This window comes from Haliaeetus albicilla, chromosome 1 (assembly GCF_947461875.1).
Source record: "Haliaeetus albicilla chromosome 1, bHalAlb1.1, whole genome shotgun sequence".
NCBI lineage: Eukaryota > Metazoa > Chordata > Aves > Accipitriformes > Accipitridae > Haliaeetus > Haliaeetus albicilla.
Window position 1 is genome coordinate 72,985,263 of NC_091483.1, and position 18,467 is coordinate 73,003,729.

General features: G+C 37.8%; 1 protein-coding gene across 6 annotated transcripts in view; it reads left to right on the forward strand.

Moving 5' to 3' along the window:
- Positions 1 to 18,467, forward strand: part of SORCS2 (sortilin related VPS10 domain containing receptor 2) — a 581,857-nt gene that overhangs the window by 533,438 nt on the left and 29,952 nt on the right. For all 6 annotated transcript variants that reach the window (XM_069794263.1, XM_069794279.1, XM_069794269.1 and 3 more), the window contains exons 15-22: positions 2,780 to 2,900; positions 4,224 to 4,357; positions 4,964 to 5,092; positions 6,518 to 6,689; positions 10,129 to 10,315; positions 14,187 to 14,320; positions 15,671 to 15,794; positions 17,558 to 17,670. In XM_069794263.1, coding sequence (XP_069650364.1) covers positions 2,780 to 2,900; positions 4,224 to 4,357; positions 4,964 to 5,092; positions 6,518 to 6,689; positions 10,129 to 10,315; positions 14,187 to 14,320; positions 15,671 to 15,794; positions 17,558 to 17,670 — 1,114 coding nt within the window. The remainder of the gene's footprint in view (positions 1 to 2,779; positions 2,901 to 4,223; positions 4,358 to 4,963; positions 5,093 to 6,517; positions 6,690 to 10,128; positions 10,316 to 14,186; positions 14,321 to 15,670; positions 15,795 to 17,557; positions 17,671 to 18,467) is intronic.

Sequence of the window (18,467 nt, forward strand, 5' to 3'; positions counted from 1 at the left end):
CTGTGTTATCTGCAAAATTTTGTGTGTGTTTCTTATTTGACCACACGGGTGTTAATGAAAATATTGACTGTGGACCCATCAAATCTTTGTGGTACATATCTCAAAATATTTCCCTGTTTGATAACTACTTTTTGAAAATGGATTCTTCTAATTGGATATATACTCCCATTCCTCATTACCACGATTTTATCTGCACTGATGTTTTCCTTTTTAAGTTGAGACAGTGTCAGCTAGAAATGTGTAACAGTTTTAACAAAGGTCAAAATATGCTACATGTTCTCCTTTCCTTTTTCCTCTAAGCCAGTTACCCTGTAAAAGAAGGAAATTGCATTCGTTTGACATGATTTGTTTTTGACAAATCCGCGGTGGCTGTTTGCTATCATTTTAATTATCTCCAAGGTGCTTAGAAAAGGATAGCTTAATAATTTGTTTGGTATCTTTGTGGATATCAAAATCAATTCTGTAACTCTCTGAGCTCTATTTTGTTGATTTATATATATGGTTATATATACATATACACACATATATTTGTGTGTGTTTGTGTATGTGTGTATAGGCGAAATGTTTCCTTTTCCATAGTCATCCTCTGTGAGGTCTTAAAGATGATTATTAATAGTTCAGAGATTTTGTTTTATATTTTCAGGGGAATTTCATTATTCTGTTCTGCATTGAATTCAAACAACCATCTCCTTTCTTTTTTCCTGAGTAATCTGCCTGAAATAGGTAATATGGATGAAGAAAATTTCATCTATTCCATAGAAAATACTTTTCTTGAGGCCAGAGTGAAGCTTTGACAGGACGTAGCTCCTTGCACTTCAACATATTTGTTGATAAACGTGTTACTAAAAGAAATGTAACCAATTTGTAAAGTTTTGTGGTGCCTAAAGAAGCATTTGCTGAGGTAGGTAGGTAGCTGTAAGTCTGCCTTATGTTAGTACCTTGTATGGAGAAAAAAAGTTTTAAAAACAAAAAAGAGGTACAGGTATTTAGCCTGCAAAAGACACTTTGTGCCTGTCAGCAAAGCCAGTCATACTGAACCAGGCATTGTGGAAAAAGCGTGAGACCACCTAAGTAGTAACTTTATTGAGTATGTAACTACAAGTGAATAAGATTATATGGTGACAGCAGCTCTCAGGATCCAGCTGAACCAGAAAAAGGAACCAAACCTGTAGGTCTCGATGAGAGGAGTAGGACCACACACCTATGTGCACATACAGCCAGTGGACCGAGCCACATTTTTTTAGGTTTTGTGTATTGTTTCTACTTCTGAGCCATGAGTACACTTAGAAGGAAAGAAAGTAGATGATCCAAGTCCTTTAATCTCAGAGCCTTACTAAGAAAAGAGTAAGACACACAAACTAAATGCACATGTTTCTGTTTAATTAAGTGCACTTCTGATGGTGAAGTTTCCTGTGCGCATGGATTGTCTGGTCATTATAATGTGGGCAGTATGTGCAGTAATCAATAGACATCTACATCTCTGTGCTACGGCTGAGAAGCAAAGACGCCAGAAAGGAAAGGGGGAAATCACTGTACATCTTTAGTCTTTGTGACTATTTTTCAGCCTCTCTGGTACACTTCAGATCTCTACATCCATCTACCAGGGAGGAGCTTAGTGTGATGATGTTGCCTCTGTGCTGCAGAGAATCCACCATTTCCTCACTTATGGTCTACCCTAGTTCCACTTTGAACCTGGTATTCAGGACAAGAGAAATGACTGTTTGCAGCAGAATGCTTTTAGCAGAACTATACCATTCCTGCTGTGTCTGGATTTGAACAAAACTGAGGGCAAAACAAAAGGAATTAATTAGTTTGGAGAATACTACTAAAGCTTGGAATATGAACTCTGTGCAGTATGAACTGCACAGAAATTGTTGGCTCCAGAATCAACCTTAAATTCTTTGGCAAGTAAGCCACATAAGCCTGATACAAACCACAAATACGTTTGACTTTTGCCCAAATAGAGTCTTTATCCTTTCTAATTTGTTGCTGGATGTCATACTTACCCATTTTGTTTTGGAAATAAATATTCTGACTTTGAAAATGTTGGCTGCTTTGAAAGTACAGCTTGGTTTCTAAAGCAATGAAATTTCAGTTTGTTGGGGTTTTTTTTCAAAAAGAAATTTACAGTTTGTGGCTGGTTTTTGTTATACATTGGACTATCTGAAATGAAGAGGAGTCTGAGAGTTCCTCAGTACAATATGTAGATTCAGTGTATTCCTTAGAAATGAATGCAATTTCATGATACTGCTGTGAGTTTAAACAATAGCAAATTGCCATCTAAAATCTGCAGAAGTTAAAAAAAAAACAAAAACAATAAAAACAACTGAAGAAGTTGCACCATAATCAAAAGGAATGAGTGACAGAGCTGGAAATTGAATCCGGTGATCCTGGGTTCTTCTCCCTCATCTGAGCTCCCTGTCAAAATCTGAGAGCTCTCTATGTTTCATATAACAACATAATAGACAAAAATGTTGGGTTCCAAGTTAGAGAAAGTAGTATATTTTCAATTAAATTTCTGGATACTTTGCTGGGGGAAAAAAAAATCTCTAATCTAGGAGCTATGTTTTTTCATTGTGAAGTTTCATAGACAATTGGCAAGTGTTTTCTAACTAGACACATTGTATATGAAGAGGAATAAAAGTGGAAGAAAAATTCACCAGGGATCTTTTAGTAGGGAACCATGACCATGGAAAGGAAAACATAGAACTGAAAATTTGAATCTCAGATGTATGTTATTTCTTTGCAGTAAGATTTTACTTTTGAACTTTTTGTTCAGAGTCTTTGGACATATTAGCTACCGTTCGGACTGGGAACTGGTGAAGGTGGACTTCAGACCATCCTTCCCCAGGGAGTGCACTGATGATGACTATGAGTCTTGGGAGCTCACAAATCTACAGGTATTTGTGGTCTTATGTTAACTGCCACAACTTCGTAGTAGCTTTCGGATTCATGTAGAACTGTGTGCTAGGAAAACATTTTCAAATAGAATTTGGATGCTATATCCCCAGCTTTGATCTCCTTATGCTGGTATTTGCTGATTTTACAATAGTTTAAAATGAGAGAGGATTTTGTGTTCCCTTTGGTTGTGTGATCTGTGTCCTGGGAAAGGCGGAAGTATATCTGGTGGTCTGCCATAATAATAGGTGGTCCTGCTGGATTGTGAAGCATACACCATAAAGTGTGTAATATTGATTGAAGCAATTTCAACATGCAGTCGTGTTCTGCCAACTTCCTGACCACATACTGTACTCGTATATAAATTGCCATAAGTAAAGCCCATTCCAGAAGTAATTTAGGATCTCAGTGGACCAATCATGTCATGGAGTGCAGTTGTTTTGGGCAATACCATCTCTGCAGTAATGCGTTAAGGCTGTGCTAATCCTGGTGCTCGGGCCAAATCCAATTTTGGGAAGCTACGTTCTCTATACAATGTATTGATTAAAGAAATCGGGGGGGGGGGGTTACATTAAATGGAATATGTCATATTTATTCATAATCATTCTGATTATTATGTTTTGCTTCTTCCAGTACATTTGTTCTCTTGCTTTCTGCAGGGTGGGTTTTTTTGCATACTACTCTTTGTTACTCCAGCTCTCCAGCTCTTATTTGCTAGTTCTCATGCCTAATTTTACACTTCTTGTTTGGGAATGCTGTGTGTTACAAAGAATGTTATGCAGATCTGAGCCCAAAGAGTAAGAGTATCTTGGGATATTGGCATTGAAATGTCTTTCAGAAATTAGAAACTACTAAAATGACTTTGAGTACTTGCAGCTGCCCAGTTACTAATGTAGTGTGTTCAGATAGTCTTCATTCTGCCTGTGTCCACAAGGTTGGTGCTTTGTTGGTGCTTTGTTGCGACTGTCAACACAAGATGTGGTGATTTAGATAGAACTTCAGCCATCTGCATCCATGCTGAATTTTTAAATGGCCAATTGTAGGGTAGTCCCTAGTTTGTGCACACATGAAGCATGGGTTAAATTGCACTTGAATTTTCATGTACATCTTTGGATTTGTGCCCCGAAATATGTTACAACTCTGTAATGGCCCATTACTGGACAGAGGGGATATGAGAGCTTTCTATACCTATACATTTGAATATGAGAGAGTTGATACAAGTTTATAGTCTTGGCAGCAAGACCAGCCTTTCTCAGGACAACGTAAGGTCATGTCTGTGTGGTGTAGGTTATGGTGTGCAATAAGTCTGGTGCTTTGATGTTCAGGGTGATCGTTGCATCATGGGCCAGCAGAGGAGCTTTCGAAAGAGGAAGATTTCATCATGGTGTATTAAAGGGAGAAGTTTCACATCAGCTCTTACATCCAAAGTTTGTGAATGTGTGAACTCTGATTTCTTATGGTGAGTCTCTCTGTGGACCTTTTGATTTATTGCTAGTAAATAGTTACTTAGAGTTTGAGATGGGTTTATTTTCCTCCTTTTGCCCCTCTCCCCACATAGCCATGTATAAACAAATACGCAAGCTGTTATTTGAATAACAGGTTGCTTTTGTATTTGCCTTTGTTTAAAAAGATTGCCATGTTTTAAGTATTTGTTTCTCTTGACTGAACAAATCCTGATGTTTTTCTCAATTGATCAAGACTTGAAAAATGACCATTGGATTGATTATAAGGCAAGCAAACCCTTTCTATTTGCAAATGAAGGAAAAAAAAAAAGAAGAAATGTGTTGGTCTGAGTGGCAAAAGAAAGCTTTTAAAACTCAGAACTACCAAGAGAGTTAATTTTTCAGAACTGACAAAGTAATTGCAACCAGTTTTTCCCCAAAGTGTACACAACTCCCATTGAAATTAGACTTAGAACAGAACTGGCTTCAGCAACTTGTGTGTTTAGCTGGTAGAATAATACTAAAAAAATCTTTTTACTGTTAAAAAAGTAGTCTCATCCACCCCAAATTAGACTGCTGAATGAAGTGGGGATAGTAACACACTTGGTGTTGATGTTTTTCAGTGATTATGGGTTTGAGCGTTCTGCACCTCTGAAGTCGGAGTCTAGCAAATGCTTTGCTGACTTTTGGTTTAACCCTGAAGCACCTCCTGAAGACTGCGTGCTGGGGCAGGCATACACCAGCAGCACTGGGTAAGCTGATTTTGTGTTCGACTGGCTTGCAGAGGCTTCCAGAGAGGAGGAGAACATTCTGACCAAGGGCCAGAAAAGTGATTTGAAGGAAATGTAAATAAGGCAAACTGCAAAAACTGGGAAATGCAAAAGTTCTGACTCTGACTTAGAGCATGTGCAGAAGCTTCCTACAGACTAGTGAAAGAGAAATGTTACATGTTCACGGCAGTTCAGAAATTAATCAATTTGAGAAGAGGGGGAGCTGTGTTGTTCTCAGTATATTTTTTATTTTTGATAACGTTTTGTAGCCACTATTACACTTGTGATAGGAATGTCCATTCAGAGCCTTTTCTTTTAGCCCATTGCTTGGGTTCAGACCAATTTTCAGTTTGAATCCGGTGAATCAATCTGAGGAGCCAGTAACATCTCCCAGAACTTCCCAGTCTCTCACTTCCATAGGGGTAAGGAGTTCTGTGGAGAATAGATTCTTTTCCTGACCATATGGGACGCTCAGAATCAAAGGAAAGCTTTATTAACTGTAAACAATACCGCATAGAATATACACTACAATGTAGTCTGACGTCTGTGCTGAGAATAACTTGCAGCTGGCGTCTATTCTGGCTTATCATAACATCATCACTGTCGGTTGTGGAGATGAGAACCAAATGATGAAATGTCAAATCTGGCAATAGCATCACGGTCTCTGTGTATATTTGCCTTACTGAGGAAAATGATGCCTTTTGGGTTGCGGCTGACAGCTGTGATATACAGAATAGGAATTCAAAAGAGTGAAATCTGACTCCGATTTTAAAGGATGTTTAAAAATAACCTACCTGAGTGAAACCTATCTGTAAATAATTACTGCATGCATCCAAGTATTTTATTATTAGTTCTTTAAAAGTGTTAGGCTTTTCACTCTTTAATACTTTTACCTTTTATGCTATATGTTATGTTAAATAAATGCTTTATGTGTTTTAAGAAATGCAGAGATTTGAGAGCCACAGTTAAGCAATTGGTTCTGGGTTAATGCAGAAGCTGCTTGGTCTAATTTCTTTCTGATCTTTGGGGTTGAATGAAGACCTCTAGAACACTGAAGACTGTTGAATGCTGGCAAAGGGTATGGCAGAGAGGACAGCAGACTGTCTAGCTCCTGGAGGGCTGGTCAGGCATGTTTCTAAATTTGAAAAGGCAGATTCTTCCAATGCATACAAGTGAAATCCTCATTGTGCTCCACACCCTGTTTCTTCAACAGGTTTTATTCAGTAAAGGCAATGTCACTCATCAAAGTATTTGCATCATGAGTTGGTTTTGATGATCTGCAATCTTGTCTGTTTGTGAACCCAAGGAATATTCATTAGCTACCATCACACTCACATTCGGTGCCTCTGATGGCATTCTCCTGCTTATCTCTGATTCACTGTGCTTGCTGCCTACTCTTTTTTGCAGGTACAGGAAAGTTGTTTCTAATGTGTGTGAAGGTGGCGTAGACCTGCAGCAGAACTTAGCACAGCATATGTGTCCATCGATTGCTCCCAAGGGGCTTCAGGTCAGCATCAGAGAAGAAAGCCTGGCTGTTAAGCCTGGCGAAGACATCACCTTTGTCGTCAGACAAGAGCAGGTAGTAATGAACATTGGCTTTATGAAAGTTTCCTCACTATTTTTAGGGTTCATTTCCCTCCTACCTGCTTTGCTGCTGAATGAAGTTTAATTTGTGCTTGAGACAAAGAGAAATGACTCTTTAACTATTGAAACTTCTGTTTTCAAGTGCATCAGACAATCCAGTAAGCTCAGCGAACCACCAAGTTCTGTCCACAGAACAGGATTTGTCTCCTCAGCATAGCCAGTTATGATTCCTTAAAGGCAATGGCTTCTTGGAAAATCAAAGGAACTAAATTACCAAAGTCTCCTTGGCCTGAAAATTTCAACTGCTGTATCAGAGAAGAACAGAAATGCAAAGAACATTTAATATTCTGGTTTAAGTGTTTTTGAGAATCTGCCTTTCAGAAAGGAATGAGGCAAAGCTTTACAGAAATCAACAAATAGCACAGCATAAGAAAATGTATTATATATTAGTTGTGTTGCCAAGGATATGTTTTTTTCTATTTATTGAGAGAGACAATGCCCTAAGGCCCTGACCAACAGCAGTGAGTAACTTTTGGATGTATTGTTTGCCATGGGTATGTTTCCTAATGCTTGTTTTTTAGCATTAGGCTATAACTGCTGTGCTCAGGTTATGGGCGTATTGTACTTCCTGGCTAACCCCACTGATTTGCAAGAACTTGAAGAAGGTTTACACATTTTGGCAAACCTGAGCGATGTAAATCAGGCACTTGGGATTTATTTCTGTAATAGAATCAAGAAGGTTACGTGCAGAACACCGGACTACTTAATGCTTCACAGGCTCTGCGTCTCAATGCTTGCAGTGCCCCAATGGTTTGTGTGGCAAGTTATGCTGCCTTCTCTTTTTATAATTTGTTTGGAAATGTTTATTGTAAGAATAGAGCATTTGGTTGCAATTTGGACTCTAATGATTTTGATTGGCAGTTTGAATTTTTTTCTTATTGAAGCTTTTACGAATCTCTGTGGCAATACTTAAATATTTAAAACTATTCCAAAACCTTCAGAAGTGAGGGATCTTGAAAGGAATCCCATGCTGTTTCTGATGAAGTCTTTGCTTGGTACATCGAAGTGGAAGGCAGATTTAGAAGAAAGGTAGCAGTTTGCTGCCCCCTATGGCTAAGAATAATATTTATGTTCAAATGTCCTGAGCGTTGTTTAGGATTTAATCTGTAAAACAAAGTCTAATGAGAATTCATAACAATTACTGAGTTTAAGAAACAGCTCTACTAGGATAAACCAAAACATACCACTTTCTGTGCTGAACAAAATTAATTCAGTAGTTTAGTGAACGCCTGTTACTAGGTGCAGGAATGCCAGACATCAGGCAGTAAAGAAAGCAGGCTTCAGGTAGGTTTGGGCAGTTTGCAAGTGGCCTTAGAGACAATAATAGTTTATAATTGTAATTTTTTTTTCCCAAATTCTGTTGGCTGAGTGTATGAATAAATAATGTCATGATGATCATCTATTTTGCATGGAAGTGGAAGCCCCAATTCCTTTTAAGTTTAGCTGCCTTTTCCCTATATGACTTTTGTTATCTGTCCACTGCTCTCTGTCTTTCCTGGTCAGGGAAACTGAAGTGCCTTGATGTTTTGAAGACAGCACTCTCATCTTTACACTAGGGAAACTATTAGAATAAAACGTTAAGAGAAGCCTGCATCTACTGGCTTTCAACACTGGTTTCTGTCTCACCTGGAAGAAATATGCATGTATACTTGTTAGCATAAGAAAGAGTGAACAAGAGCTGTTTGCAAGCTAATGTCATCTAAAGAGATTCCACTTACTGGCACATTGCTGGCAAGAAGACATCTCTCTTGCTTTAAACTTTAATAACGTATTATCTCCTCTGCTAAATTCTACCCATCTGTTGTCAAAAGAAAGATGTTATTTGGAAAAAAATATTCATAGTGAAGACGCTTTCAAGGTCCTTCATGTGTGTTGAAATATGGTGTTTAGGTATTTGCTAACCCTACAGGTTCCTTATTATGGGTATTCTTTTACATTATAAGCAATGCTCTTTCATCTGATAAAACACGGAAGAAAATCAACCAAACTGCAAAATAATAAAAGGAGGAAATAATAGTATGTTTTCCTTCCCTTTGTAATGCCAGGGTACGCAAGTTCTAGGCTTTGTTGCCTCCTTTGATTTTACATTAGTGCTGCCTTTTGGGATTAGATTTTGATATAAACCTATTTCAGAGAGTGGCTTATGGGAGAGTGAAGTGATTTGTTAATACTCTGATGAACGTCAATCCTTGTCTGCTCTGATGGCCATTCAGCTCACCTGACTAGCATATGGATGTATAAGGTCCTTTCCTAGAGACAATGAAGATTTTTAAACCAACACTGTGTTTTCACAATACAGAGGATTTTGAACCAAGCCTGGCCCTGCAACCTGTTTTAACTGCATGACTGTGATGGCTGTGTACCGTGGCAAGCGAGCAGGAACATATTGCTGAAGACTAAGGGAGCAGGGCAGCTCACTAAGGCAGTGCTGCCGGTAGTATTGAGAAAGTGTTGCTGCTCACAGCTAAAATAAATTTTCCTTCGACTCCCCCCACATCACCAGTCCACATAGCATAGGCCTGACTTCTTTCCTGAGCAGCCACACCATGACAACATGAGTGATAGGCACAGGTTTGTCCTCTGACAGTAGTATCAGTCTTGCAGTATTTTAGGCCTGAGTTAGGAAGACAGTGTCATTTAAAGGAGCACTTAGCAGAAGTGCAATGTATTATAAATTCTGCGAGATGTTTGACATGACAGAGTTATTTGGCTGGACTTTTAAACCCTTTCCCAAACTCAGCTCAATAATCTGGTTCATTAGGCATGCATCTAATTTTGGAGCAGAGCATGTTAGTTCTAGACATGCTGGGAGCTCTGTATAATGCAGCACAACTCTGTGTGAAGACCCTAGCTTTGATCTTGAAGGCTATATATGGTTGACGCTGAGCGGGTGTGATTAGAAGGTGCTGTGAAGTGGGTCTAAACCAATTAATTTAACTTTATAATTGCATAGGCTAGAAGTTCACTGGATGAGTGGTAATTCGCTAAAATAACAGTATTCAGTTGTTTGCAATCATATGAGCATCACTCCAGAGCTTGGGGCTGCCCTGCACTGTTATGTTATTTAATGTCCAGCTGCGTTAAGACAAGAGTGATGGTTTCTATGTCATACAACTTGCTTAGTGGTCTGGTTGTTTTATTTTAAGGTAGTACCTTACTGTGGAAATTTGGTATTGTCTCTATTAATGCACACAACATCTGTTGCACTAAAATATCTGCCATGGGTGTAGTGGTTTTACTGCAACTATTGCAATTGAGTCAAAATATCTGGCTGGGGCTGGAAATGCTGTTGTGATTCAGGAAATGGTTATAATCATGTCCTGTCTATTTCAGTTCTGGCCATTTAAAATATTTTTGATATATTTTCCTTTTAGGGTGATACACTGAATACCAAATACCAGGTAGATCTTGGAGATGGCTTTAAGGCGATATACGTGAACCTTACGATGACTGGAGAACCCATCCGTCACCGCTATGAGAATCCTGGGATTTACCGTGTCTCGGTGAAGGCTGAGAATGTGGCTGGGCATGATGAGGCTGTGGTGTTCGTCCAAGTCAACTGTAAATCAGCTCTTTGGTTTTCTTACTTTTGCTACTGTGTAAAAACCTCATGACAATGAAGTAGTAAAGAAAATTACTAATAATTAGGAAAAATGCTTATTTTTTCGACAACCTCATGCAGTCTTGCAGTGCTGTGTGTTGTTAATGCAGAAGCTTGTAAAGCTAATGTATTAAGAAGTCAGAGTTAGTTTTGTTTGGATTGGGAGAAGGATGCTATATTAATCTTTTAAATAGCAAGCATGCCTCAATTCCAATCTCAGGTTTGATCCATCTTCCTGACTCAAGACCCTGTTGGCAGTCTTAGCAGCTAAAATGTAATACTTCAAGCTATGTCTTTTTAGGAGCTTCTAGGTGCTGTGTGAAGCAAGCGAACAGACATGTTGAGAAATGTTTGAGCTCTTGTATGATTTTAAAAAAGACTCAAAATCTCAGTGTTTTTAAAAGTGAGGTTAGTTATTAAAGTACTAGAATCTGGATTTTAGGTAGTTAATTCTCACAAAGTTTTAAAGTGGTACTTGGGTATAACTTAATGTTGGCAGGCAGTATTACGTGACTTAGATTTCTCTCCCTCTCCTTAATTAAGACCTAAAAACCCCCATCAAATAGATTTAAAAGAAAAGAATAGCATGGCACAGGGAATATCGTGCACCATCGCAAGCTTAATGTACCTCAGTCATCTCATAATTGAAATGAAGAAGGAAACTCATAACTGGAACTGAATTTTCCTCTTTGTTAGAGATTCAAGACAGCTACTACTTTGCCATTTTCAGATGTGTCAAAAACTCAGAAACAAGTAACATCAAAAGAAAAGATACTCATCTTGCATTCTCCAGGTGTCTGTTTCCCTCTGTTGTGAGTGGCGTGTCCTCCACCCTAATCCCAAAGCAATGGAAACCGCTGAAGCCATATACAAGGCTGTGCACAGATCCACGTGCTTTATGTCAGCCTGTCTAGTGACTGCTGATATTTATGTATTTTGTTAGTCAGAGTCCTTGAGTCCAGAGTTTCCAGTTCTGCTTTGATTAGCAGATGGAGCCGAACACATTAATGCTAATGGTCAATCTCGTATTAAAATCAAATGGAAAGGATCAGAATCAAAGTCTTTGCCTCAGTTTCATTATCTGTTTCATTGTTGTGGTTGGTTTTTAAATCATTGGACAACTCCAGAGAGCTCAGATAAATTACTTAGGGCTTCACCGTTACTTTTCCGGAGCTTCTAGGTGCTGAGAAGTAGATTAAGCGCAGGAACAGTAGATCTGTACAAGCAATGAACAGCGGAAAACTCTGTAACATCCTTCTCTCCAGGGAGAACAACTTCTTACCATTAAGAGAATGATGAGCAGTAGCAAGCCCTGATGGAAAGCTGAACAACCCTTTTCTGAAAATGTGCTTCTGGGGTGACCTACATCAGGATAAACAGTAAAAATAAAAGATGTCGACTGTGTTTTATGCAGTGGATTTACCAATTGCAGAAGCCAGAGGTATTTTTCACAAGTAAAATGACTGGTGCGCTGAGAGGACTTTGGTGCTGTAGTGCAGAGGCAGCAGAGCAGGGAAGCAGATGTGGTCCATTCCTGAGCTTTTCCGTGGATGCTGTGCATGGTCTGGAAGACTCACAGAACTATGTTACCCAGCCTGCTTGAATAAATGCTTTCTGTGCAATTTGCTCCGTTTAATTTTTTAGGTAAATTACAAGATTTGGGAAATTAGCTGGCACTAATTAAACTGCAATTTCTACGTTCTAGAGAAACAATAATAGCCATTCAGGGACATTTTTCCCTATCAAATACCATGAAAGCATAAATGTCCCTGGAGTCCTTTGTTCACTCTCTCTCTCTGATATATTCCCAGGGAATTTTTTCAGGGACAAATGGTAAAGGGAATATTTTTTACTCCTGCCAAGTTCTGTTGCTATGGGATGCCCCGTAATGCCGGACAATTATATGAACTTTGGCCTGTCATCCAGGTTATGCTTTCTGATCCAGATCACGCAATCTACAACTTGTTAATGAACTGTAAAAGAAATTAGAGCAAGTCTGATAGTATAAACGTGAGTAGGTAGCCCAGAATAAAAGGAACTGAAGAAGAACTAGGCATACATTTTCTTTTTCATGAAACCATAATCTCTGTAGTGTGCAAATAATTGGAGAGCTTTGAAAACTGTGCTGAAATTGTAGCTTCCTTAAACAGAAATAGTGTAAGTCAACTTCTTTCATCATTGTACCCACTTAAGGGTGCTGTAAAGCTTGTCCAAATGCATTATGGAGTTGTGTGACTGAGAGAAGCAGAACAACTCACAATCATTATTTTTAGCTCGTTAATATATAGGAATGGCAAACTTGAAATCACCGTCATCATTCAAGGACCAAAGAACTTCCCTTCTAAAAATTTTGGAAAAGAAAGTAACCTTCTTCAGGAGCAAAATCATATCTCAAAATGATCTGTTTCGTCTGGGAAAATGTAAATTTATGGCAAAATCAAAACAGTGGCGCAGATCCCTCCAGACCTCTTTAATTTGCCTCATCAGAAGGAAAATCAATTTCTAGGAGGAACAAATGTAATGGAATTCCTACAACTTCTGAATTTTCTTCAAGACACCAGCAATAGAAGAGCATTTTAACTCTGTTTTGGTAAAGAAACTATTGAAGAAAACATTTGTTTGAGCACCCAACATATCTTGAATTCATGTAGATGGTAAAAGAGTCATCGGAGAAAATGCTGAGTGAAAGTAGAGCCTTACCTTTGGATGAAGCAGCACACAGGCTGGTTGAAGTGAGGTGGAAAAGGAGGGTGTGCACAGCTCAGACAAAGTTCAAAGTGAATTAGAAGTGAGTGGGCAATGATTCAGTTCATGAAAGAAAGTAAGAGAAAGACTTTGGACTGGTGTTGATTACCTTTAAGTTAGCACTGAGATGAAAGACCTCTGAATGAATTAAAAGATACTTAGAATGGAACAAAAATGGGTGGGTTATTATTCATTCTGTGTAATGAATGCATTTTGGACCATACAGCAGTTTGTCATCCTGGATAGATTGTGTAGCTAAAGTTAAGAAATGCTGGTTATCACATTATGCTATTATAAAGCTTTTACCTTGAGACATTCTGAAAAAGATATACTCAGAAACCTCCAAAGGAAAAGATTTTCTTTCAATAGAGTTATTTTACTATGAAGCAAAATACACCATTAAGAAGCAGATAAAATCATTGTAATGATGCATTTCTTTTATACAAATAATAATGTTTACAGCCTTTGTAGGCAAAAGTTCAGAAAGGAATAAACTTAGTCAAAGGCACGTTTTGGAGTACAGAGGTTATCTATTTTGATTTGCAAATAAATGCTCCCCTGATGTACACATCTATTTTAAAGCATGCATTAATGAGAGTTTATGTGTGGTGTGAGCATAACAGCTGATATTTCATAATGAAAATGAGTAGTCAGCAACATTCTTTTTCAGTTTTCTGCTTTTCCCTTAGCAGTTTGAGATGTGTTAGATTTCTATTCATTTGATCTTTTATTACTTTAAAAAAAAAAAAAGAAAAGCCGAGATTGCCTTTTCCACTTTTTAACTGGGATATTTGCTTATGTTTTCTAGAAAAAAAAAACCATATGCACCAAAAAAAGTGCATCAGAGAGATGTATTTTGGTGATCTGTCTCATTGCTCTAGGATTTTGTTTGCGGGTTTGGGGTTTTTTTTGGTTGAAATGAGGTCCTTACAATTATTCTCATAGCTTTCAATGCAGATGTAAAAGTAGAAGGGAGGGAAAAATAAATTCAGGACCTTATAGCGTGCAGGTGAGAGGCTTTTGGGGAAAGAGGCATTAATAAATTGATGGATTCTTGTTCAATGATATTTTGGGAACTTTGTTCAGCTCCACTGCAGGCCTTAAATTTAGAAGTGGTTCCAGTCATTGGGAGAAACCAGGAGGTGAACCTGACAGCCATCATACTGCCTAAGAACCCTAATTTGACAGTCTTCTACTGGTGGATAGGAAACAATCTTCAGGTACATGAACGGTTTTGACTGAGATTATTTTCAATCTCTTTCCAGTAAAGGTTGAGTCACACCTTTTACCTTAATAGAAATACTACCACTTTGCACAACTTCTTTTGGACCATCTTTCATTCCAAATAGCCAGTTATGTCTGGTGGCAAGCAGTATCTAACTTCCCCTGTTTTATCACATAAATTTAAGATGTTAATTTCCTTTTTTTTGCTACTTACGTGGAAATGGGAATGTCTCTTCTAGAATTGGTTTGAATTTCTAAACTATTTTCTTTTTGGGAGAAATAACAATTTATTCTATTTCATTGCCTATTAAAAAAAACTTTTGGAGGGGGATGCATTTGGGATCATAGCATTGGTGAATGATGAAGCTTGGATTTATGCACTTCCATGTTGATAATGTGAGTACTGTAAATTTAAGTTCTATACAGAAGTGTATATATATATATATTCATTGTAAAGATAAATATTTTCTGGGAGTCTAAAATAAAGTGGCATATCAAAAACAACTGAGATATCTAAAAGGATATCAAAAGAGTGAGAGCACTCAAACAATCTAGTGATATTCATTTGGGGATAGAAAGTCTAGATAAACATATCCTAGAGCAATAAATATCCAACTATTTCTATGTAGGAATATTTCCTGTCTAGCTGGGTTAATTTCTTTAAAGGTAATTCTTTCAATAACAGATAAGTAAAATATTTTCTTTATGACGCAGACTAAGCAAGACAGAGAAATGCTTCAGATAAGCGCAACGAACTTTCTTCTTGTAAATGTGCTGTCTACCGTAATCCCAGCCTGTATCTGTTCATTATTATTGACTTTGCTATTGCTACAACAGACACTGCAGATCGATGTAGTCTTGTGAAGGGTTTTGTAATTCGTACGAATGTGGTCAGGGAACAGAGGATCTCAGCTCCGCCTTGGAGGTTACGGTGGACTGGTGCACTTCCATGGGTCGTGGTCTAAGTTGACAGAATTAATCCTTTTGACTCTGACATACCCTACATTTTTTGAGGCAAATGACTTGCTACATATGATCTTGTAGAGATTGTTGAGCCTGCCTCAAAATCTATTTATTTCAGTGGGATGTGAATGAAAACCTAATACTCTACCAATTATTCTGAAAGAAATGTTTGCCCATCTGGCAGCTATTCTGTTTATAAAGGATCCATTTAGGGAAAGACACATCCTGTATTGAAAATTTTAATTGAACAATTTGATAAAATTATTAATTGAATAATTGGTGTGAAACCTTCTTTGCTAATATTTTTAATGACAGTCTCTTCAGACACTGGTCTCATGGTTCTTGCTGAAATTCTATTTTCAACTTTTCTTTGCTTTTTAAAGCCACTCCTTACATTGGAGAGTTTTCTGGTGACAAAGTTTGCTGAGACAGGTGACGTCAGAGTTACAGTGCAAGCTTCCTGTGGGAGCTCCATGCTTCAGGACTCAAAAGTTGTCCACGTTTTTGGTGAGCCATTACTCTCGTTGATTTATTTTTCTTTGTTTCATGTGTGCTTGTTTCTTATACCTCTTAGACCAGCCCCGACACAACTGAACCTGTTGTAAAATTATATCTAATGCCACATTTAATTCTTAAACTCAGAGGTAACTAGGTAACTCCATGAAGTTAGAACAGTGGGATTGTATGGAAAGGTTTCATCTGAATTCACTTATTTTAAATGTTACTGTGGTTCCCAACTGCTATATGTAGCAATACTGTTTAAGTAGTATTTTGGCCTATGGCTAGAAAGTTTCTTAGAATTTCTAAATAAAGTAGTTTAAATACCTCTAAAATAAAGAAAATTTAGTTGTGTATGTGCTCTCAGCATTAAAAATGATGTGAAGTAATTGGCTTTTATCACAGTATATCACTGTTCCTTTGATGTTTACCTGAGAGTTTGGATCAAGTATAGCTCCACTGTAAATTATTGAATAACCCTTCAGCTCTTGTTTCACATTGTGCTTTGGTGTGTTTTGTTGTTTCTTATAATGTGGTGACAAGGCATAATATACTGTGAAAAATGTAGTGCCAACAAATTATTTACATTTGTATTTATGCTGTCACATGTGGGAATTGTGATAAGTGAAAAAACTTCTTTTTAATGCAGAGCTAAAAGCCTTCAGATATCATGAAATACACAAGATGATACCTCTCTGTTGTCTGAAGAAGTTATTTTTGCTTTTAGTGTACTTATTAATTTAAAATAATGGTAAAAACCACATTCATGCTAAATGGAGCTTTTATGAACCTTCTCCTTTCCTAAGATAAATGGATTTAACGTTTATGCTACCACTTAAAAGTGCATCTACTTTTTAAGAAATCTTTAGAAGTATAACACTCTTAGTGTGACTAGATCAATGACTTTGGCTTTCCAAACGGCTTCTGTTCTTCATGTTGGCCAATCCTGATACCAAGAGCAAGAAAGTACTGGCCATGAGGGAAATAAAGAAACCTTTGGAAAAGAAAACCACATTAAAATACAATTCTGTTGGAAGTGTTGGGGAGGCCAGCCTTGACTCATGCATTCCAGAGGATCTCTTCTCTGCTTTGCATTAAGTTCCCCAGGTGTTCATCCAAGGAGCCTATATGGAGAAAGGGAAGATTTTAGAGACTGTTTACTAAGGAACAGCCCATTTGTAGTATTTTAGATATTTTTGACAATATCCAGAGAAATTTTGCAGGTGTACCTTGTTTTTGTTTTTTCAAAGAGGGACATAGTTAGCCTTTGTCATATAATTTCTGTTCTTATTTTCATAGCTAGTTTATGGAGTATGTAAAGTATTCATTTTACATGAAAACCAGGAATATGTAGTGGACAAAAACCACATGTTTATGATTCAGTGAGAATAAAATCCATTGGCGCATTCCCATTACAAATAAAAGAAACCGACCACGTCTGTGTGGTGTATTGTCCTAAGAAAAAAATACTGGGAAGGTATGGCCCCAGACCATGTATGTAAATCTGCTTTGTTTATATTTTTTCGTCCTGCTTTTTTATGTTTAGGCACATATTTGATGACATTGATGAAAATAGAGAAAGAAATTGAGTGCCTGACGGGAGCGTACTCTTGCTCCATGAAAGAGTACACAACACAGAGCAGTGATCCCAGATACTGCAGCGCTGCGCAGCAAATAATGCCAAATACATCTTTTCAGCTTCTATTTCTACAAAACTGTTTTTGCAGCCTGGTTTGTTACTTGTTCAAAAATGTTTCTTTCTGTTTTTCTAGATCATTTCCATGTTCTTCCTCTGAAGTTTACTAAGCACCTGGACATGTATAACCCCGACATACCGGAGTGGAGGGAGGACATAGGGCGGGTAGTAACACGACTTCTTGCAAAGGTGCTCTTTCAGATTGCTCATAAAATGTTCCCTTGCCAGTTGTAAAGCCTGAAGGTTAAGTTAATGCCTTCTCATTTAGAAAAAAGGAGGCAGAGCAAAATAATAAAGTGAACCTCATGAGCCACATTTCAAACAAGTTTGAGCCTAGTGTCGCTTTTATGTGCAGGCTGTAGACGATGATATTGTAACATAGACAGTTTAGGTCTAACACAGCCTAATTGGCAATTAATGCTAAATATTGCTCTCTGGGATTAGGGATAGACATATTGGCAAATACTGCTGACTCCAAAACAGGAAGAGGAGCTTAAATGTGATATATTTAGAAGTTAAGTAGAGGATGCTGTGTATTATAAAAGACATAATCTTTGTGTAAAAACAAAGCAGAAAGAAAGAATTTACAATGCCAGTTGTGTAACTTTGAAAATTACATATAATATGTAGGCCCGCAGTTCATACAGCTGGTTTTTTAGATCACGTTCACAAAAGAAGTGTGGATTGGGAGCAGCTGAATCCTGTAGGTTAAATCAAGTACGAAGCCATGCAGCAGTACTGTGAGATACGTAAAGAGCACCTCATGAAAACTGTGAGCTCTAGAGCTGTGGTCCTCAGGTACACGCACTGCCAGCAACTGAGTGTGCACACACTGACTTTTGTGAGGGCAATAGCACTGAGGTGCAATTTGATAAATACTTGCATCTGAAATCACTTGACTTTTCCTGGTTTTGCAGTAGTGCAAATCAGGTTCTGGAATTTTGAATTTGTACTGTTTCCTGCCTTCTTTTTAAGGCTCACATCAA